This window comes from Chelonoidis abingdonii, chromosome 9 (assembly GCF_003597395.2).
Source record: "Chelonoidis abingdonii isolate Lonesome George chromosome 9, CheloAbing_2.0, whole genome shotgun sequence".
NCBI classification, from domain to species: Eukaryota; Metazoa; Chordata; order Testudines; family Testudinidae; genus Chelonoidis; species Chelonoidis abingdonii.
Genome location: NC_133777.1, coordinates 85,613,968 through 85,619,455, shown reverse-complemented (window position 1 = coordinate 85,619,455; position 5,488 = coordinate 85,613,968). Strand labels below are relative to the sequence as shown.

General features: G+C 56.8%; 1 protein-coding gene across 1 annotated transcript; it reads left to right on the top strand.

Annotated features, from left to right (window-relative positions):
* Nucleotides 1-6: 6 nt before the first annotated feature.
* Nucleotides 7-5,042, top strand: ARPIN (actin related protein 2/3 complex inhibitor). The gene is made up of 6 exons (XM_032794223.2): nt 7-31; nt 604-688; nt 1,667-1,799; nt 2,446-2,652; nt 3,075-3,238; nt 4,440-5,042. Exons 3-6 carry the CDS (start codon nt 1,787-1,789, stop codon nt 4,446-4,448), a joined length of 393 nt encoding a protein of 130 aa, XP_032650114.1. The 5' UTR covers nt 7-31; nt 604-688; nt 1,667-1,786; the 3' UTR covers nt 4,449-5,042.
* Nucleotides 5,043-5,488: the final 446 nt, after the last annotated feature.

The following is a 5,488-nucleotide window of genomic DNA, read 5'->3' as shown; positions in this document are numbered from 1 at the left end:
CCGGGCGCTGGGCACCGCCCGCCCTGCAGGGGTACGGAGCCCCCGCGCCGCCCTGGGAACCAGGGGGCTGGTCCGGGCTGCTCGGCCCGAGGGCGGGAGAGGCTCGCGGGGGTCCCAGGCGAGTTCAGGGACGGGAGCGAAACGCGCTGTAGCCTGTGGAACTCCCTGCTGCAGGGGCTAGGGAGGCACATGCTGGGGGGAGCTGTATGGTGTAATTTTAAGGCTAAGAAGAGCAGCTGTAGTGAGCTGAGTGGGATGAAAGCTGCTGTCACCCTCAGTCCTTATTAGGGTGTCCAGACAGCAAATGTGAAAAATCTGGACACTGGGTGGGGGGTAAGAGGAGTCTAGATAAGAAAAAGAGCCAGAAATCAGGACTGTCCCTATAAAATCAGGACATCTGGTCAGCCTAGTCCTTATCCATCATCAAGGCTTGAGCAGACCAGCTGCGGCATTCAGGAGAAATATCTGTCCTGCAAATGGGGCGGTTTTGTTTTTGTCTAAGCACCTGGTTCTGGCCACTGCCTGAGATGGGGACAAGGGACTAGATGGCTGTCCTGGTGCAACGGACTGTGTCTGATTCTTCCCTTCCCCTCCCATCTGCAGTGGGAATGGCGTGATTCTGGAGGGAGAGCTTCTTGATGTCTCTCGTCACCTCATCTTGGATATTAACGGCAGGAAGGTGAGCAAGGTACCTTGCCCCAGGCTTCCCTTGGTGAGGAAGAGGTGCAGAATAGGTGCTGGGGGTGGGGGGAGTCGGAGATAAATGACCATAATCTGTCTAGAGTTTGGTACAGAGAGGGCAGCAGCTGCAGACTTCCCCTCGGCAGGGCACAGAGGGGGCACGTGAGCCAGTCCTGGGAGAGACTCTCGCTAACGATACTGCGCACTGGCATTTTTCTCCATATTTCTCAAAGTGCTTCCCACAGATATGTTAGGATCATTATAGCCATTTCACAGCTGCGGAAATTGAGGCACAGAGATGGGCATTAACTCTCTTGTGGCCACCCAGGGAGTCACTGGCAGATCTGTGCCGTATCCACTGGGCCGTGCTGCTGGTCATGCACTGGGTAGGCGTCTGTCCCTCTTTCTGTCCATTTTCTGCTTTTACTGGTGCCTTCCTTCAGGCACTAGGGTTAGGGTTCCTGCTTCAGAGGTTTGGCAGTCCAGTGGAGCACCTGATGCAGGGTGGGAAGGTGCTCTCCTTGCTGATGCAGGTGCCTGTCTCAGGAGGTGGGGTGCCTCCTCAGAGATGGGCTGGCACCGCACTGTTTTCCAGAGCATTGTGCTGACTGCCTCCCTTGAAAAGCCACTCCCTGGGATTGGCCTGTCCCAGGATGGATTTGTACTGCAGTGAGCAGGTCCCAGCTGCTGTGGGGGACTCTGTAGGCTGGGCACTTGGGGTGTCAATGTCTGCAGCTGACCTGCAGCCTGGAATACGGCTGGGTAGTGGTGGTCTATGTCCTGTTACTGTTTGTAAGCACTGGTGCTCTCTCCGGTTCACCCCCTTGCAGCAGGTGAGATAGGGAATGCCGTTACTCTGGCTGTCACCTCCCTGGGCCTGGCTGGCAGAGTGCTGGTCGTGGGCTGCAGGCCGCTGGAGCAGGGGGATGGGGAGCTGGTGACCTGTTGTCTGGCTGTGAGTATCTCTGGTTCCTCCCTGCTGCAGGAACGATACTACGTACTGTACATCAGGCCCAGCTGGGTCCATCGCCGCAAGTTTGATGCCAGGGGAAATGAGAAGGAGCCAAACTTCAGTGACACTAGGAAGGTGAACACCGGCTTCCTCATGTCCTCCTTCAGTAGGTATTGAGAGGAGTCCTCCTGTGGCTCAGTCTCTCCCTGCCCTCCCCAGCAGTAGCATAGAATCCATCCCGAGGCTGGCTCCACCTTTCCGGTTCTCTCACCCCCGACAAGGGGGAAGGCTCAGGTACTCTTGTACCTGGGTCAGGTAATTGTCCTCAGTCTCCTTCCCTCTCCTGCCACCTTGCCCATTCCTCCTGCCCCTGACAGTGGCTGGTTTCCCCTCAACTGGAAGTGGAGGCCAATGCTCACCTTTGAATTGGGCTGGGGGGAGGGCGTGCTGCTCTCTTCAGCCTCTTGGAGGTGTGAAATACCACTGGCTTTGAGCACTGTCCAACCCCGATCTCTCCCATTGGGGAGAGTCCTTTACTCATCCTGGTCTGTAGAGTCAGGATGGAGAGGCTCTGTGTTACAGATGTCTTGGCACTTTAAGGCACATGTGAGCCAGGGAGCTTGGTGTCAGGATCCTTGGGATCAGTGACCAGAATCAGAGCCCACTCCCCCCACCCCCCGGGAATTCAGACTCCTGGGCATCCCTTGCGCAGCTCACCTGCTGGGATCCATCCCTTCCCCAGCGCTGAGAGGGACTCTGTCTCCAAGTGCGGGGCGTTTCACGTACACTGGGATTTGCTTTGCCTGTGGCAGAAGTGGAAGCCAAAGGCGATACAGACAGGCTGTCCCCCGAGGAGCTGAAGGGACTGGTGAATAAGCCGGAGCTGCTGAGTGTGACTGAGCGCCACACCCCTAGCCAGGCTGTGGCCTTCTGGCTGCTGGAGACGGAGCTGGAGAAGATGGAGCTGGAGCTGGGAACAGAGATCCGTCTGAAAACCCGGGGTGACAGCCCCTTCATATGTGAGTGGCCCCCTGCCCCGAGCTGGGCTCTTCATGCACCTGCTCCCCATAGCGGCACTGGGTCATTGCTCTTGGCTTTGGGGCACCATCCTCCAGCTGCCTCCTGCCTGTTAGTCACTGGTATTAACAGGGATTGAGGCGCTGTGGCCCTGTGCGTGGTGTTGGGTGTGGCCCTTTGGATGTGTTCTGAGGCCTTAACCCAGATCCCCATGTAGTGGCACCAAGACATGTCCTAGGTATTCCTCAGCTTACCCAGGAACCTGGATTCCTGCTGCTCCTGCCTTGTTTCTTCTCTTCTGGCTTCACCACAGAGGCAGCTCGTCAACCTCCATTTCCAGGGCTTACCTGCCATCTGGGAAATTGCTGCTGCCAAAACCCCCTCCCCCTGCACTCTGCTCCATTAGCTCCTTTCTCCCTCTCAGTCTCTCTAGCCAAGCTGCATGCAGGGACAGTGACCAAGTGTAACTTTGTTGGCGATGGACAGGCTGGGGCTTCCTGGACAGACAACATCCTGGCTAACAGACCTCCAGGAGGGCCAGCCCCTGAGCCCAGGGGACGAGGGGACGGCGCAGAGGAGGATGAATGGGTAGGTGGAAATACTTCCTCCCGTTCCTGTTGAAGTGGGGAAGCAGGATCACAGAGACGGATTAATCATCTGGGAAGTTCCTCTCTGAGCAAGGTCCAGCTGCTCAGATGGGAGAGGCTGGGATTGCAGTCCTGGGGGCTGACTCCTCTGGGGGTATGGCCAGGTACCAGCACGGTGGGCTGCCCCATAGCAGCGTGCCTTGCTGTGCCCTGGAGAGAGGGGTGGGCAGCTCTCCTGAGAGCACAGATCTGCTTGGGCCGTATTGAGTACACAGAGGCCACTGATCAGTTGTCTGAGTGGGAGCTCTCAGTGTGAAAGGCTCCATCTCCTGGGAGGCAGCCGGCCTCTTGCCTGCGAGAGCTGGGTATTCTGTTCCTGTCCTAGGCTGCCTGACTCAGGCTCCCTCCTCCAGGGCACACACAGGGGCTCTGGGCTGGCAGTGCCCATCCTCTGTGATTTGCTCTGGGGACAGACCGCAGGATGTACCAGCTGCCCCTGAGTTACCCGTGTCCTGTGCAGAAAAGGGAGCCAGCCATGGGGCTGTGCAGTCCCTACAGTGCTTCAGCAGCTGCTGCTTCGATTTCAAGAAGTAGGGACAAACGGCCAGGCTAGGTCAGAACATGGGCCCAGGTAGCCCAGTGTCCTGTTGCTGACAGTGGCCAGTGCCAGGTGTGTTGCGGGGAGTGAACAGAACAGGCCAATAGTGATCCAGCCCCATCATCTGCTCCCAGATTCTGGCAGTCAGAGGCCTCATGGACACCCAGAGCCTGGGGCTGCATCTCAGACCTTGACATCTGCACACCTGCATTCTGGGAGATGGCTTCTGTCCTTTACGGCCAGTGCTGTGCTTATTCCTGTCCAAAGGGGGACTGCCCCTGCTCCAAGGAGCACCCATCTCGATTCCTGACTCGTACTTTGTTGTGTCTGTGGCTTTTCCACTTCTCTGTTTCTTTGGCCTGTTATCTCATGCTGCTTCTTGGACACGCCAGCTCTGTGGGTATACAGCTCCCTCCTGCTAGTCCGAGATGAGGCCAGCAGTGGGCGCTGCACCACCAGCCAAACCCACACTGCTCTTGCCTTTTCCTCCTCCCTTGGCTCGCTGAGCCCATCCCCTCTCCTGGAGACCCTGCATGGCTGCTGGGTTCTGAGCCCAGCCCAGATTCTCTTTCGCACTCACTGGCGCTGTTGGCTTTTCTCTTAGGATGACTGAGAGCCGAGGGACCTTCTCCACTGAGGCAACAGCCACTCTGTACAGTAACTTCTGTTCTTGCTTTTGACTCCACAGCACCAGGGATGGTGCAGAGCCTGGATGGGGGGATTCGCACCCCCGGGTTGTTCAGGGTGCAGTTTGCACTGGGCCAGCCCTGAGGAAGAGGTCTCCATGCCCAGCTGGCCTCTGTATGTTTTGCAGTGTTTGTCCACCAAGGCCTTTGGGGTCCATATCGTTCTGCCCGGAGTTTCAAGAATCCCTGTCTCTCCTCCCCACCTGCATCCTGCTTTGGGCGGAGGCTGTGGCACAAGTGACCAAGCTTGTACTTCCCTTTGAAAAGGATGGAATGCTCAGAGCATGGCAGCTTGGGCTTTTCCTGGCTGCTGTGAGCCACCTGGGGCAGGGTGAAGGTTAGCACTGCCCCTCTGCTTAGTGCACCCTGCTCAGCCGCTGCTCCTGAGAAATCCCACTCGGTACGTGTGGATAAGACCTGTCTGGCCCAGCCAGTCCATCTCCCTTGGCGAGCCATACTCTAACATCCTGCCTGTGTATTTATGAGCAGTGTTTTTTTTATTAATAAATCTCTCAAACCTACACCAGAAGCATAGGACTGATGTTCTCAAAGCCTCCTCAGCCCTCTGCCCAGGGAGAACTGGCTCTTGTATCTTTTCTAAATACTGGCCTCTTAGTTTTGCCTGTAACCTAAAAAAGAAGAAACTTTCAGGGGCAAGTAATACAAGCATCTCTGTCTGGCTGGGAAGAGAGGGTGGTTCTGTGGGGAACTTCCTTAGCTGCTGGCTTAAAAGGAACTGCCCTTCATTCCGTACCCTGTGCATGGGTAGAAAGGGCACATTTTGTTACAGGGCCCACCTGGGCTGCCTGCTTTCCAGCGGGGGTCTCTCACTGAGGAACTTGAGAGCTACTGTACATTGAAAAGAAGTGTGTGGTCTGCAACACAAGGCTGCCTGGCCCAAGGTGTGAATGGGGAAGCAGGGGAGAAAGCATCTCCTAGACCCAGCAGGCCTTTCTGGGGAAGTGCC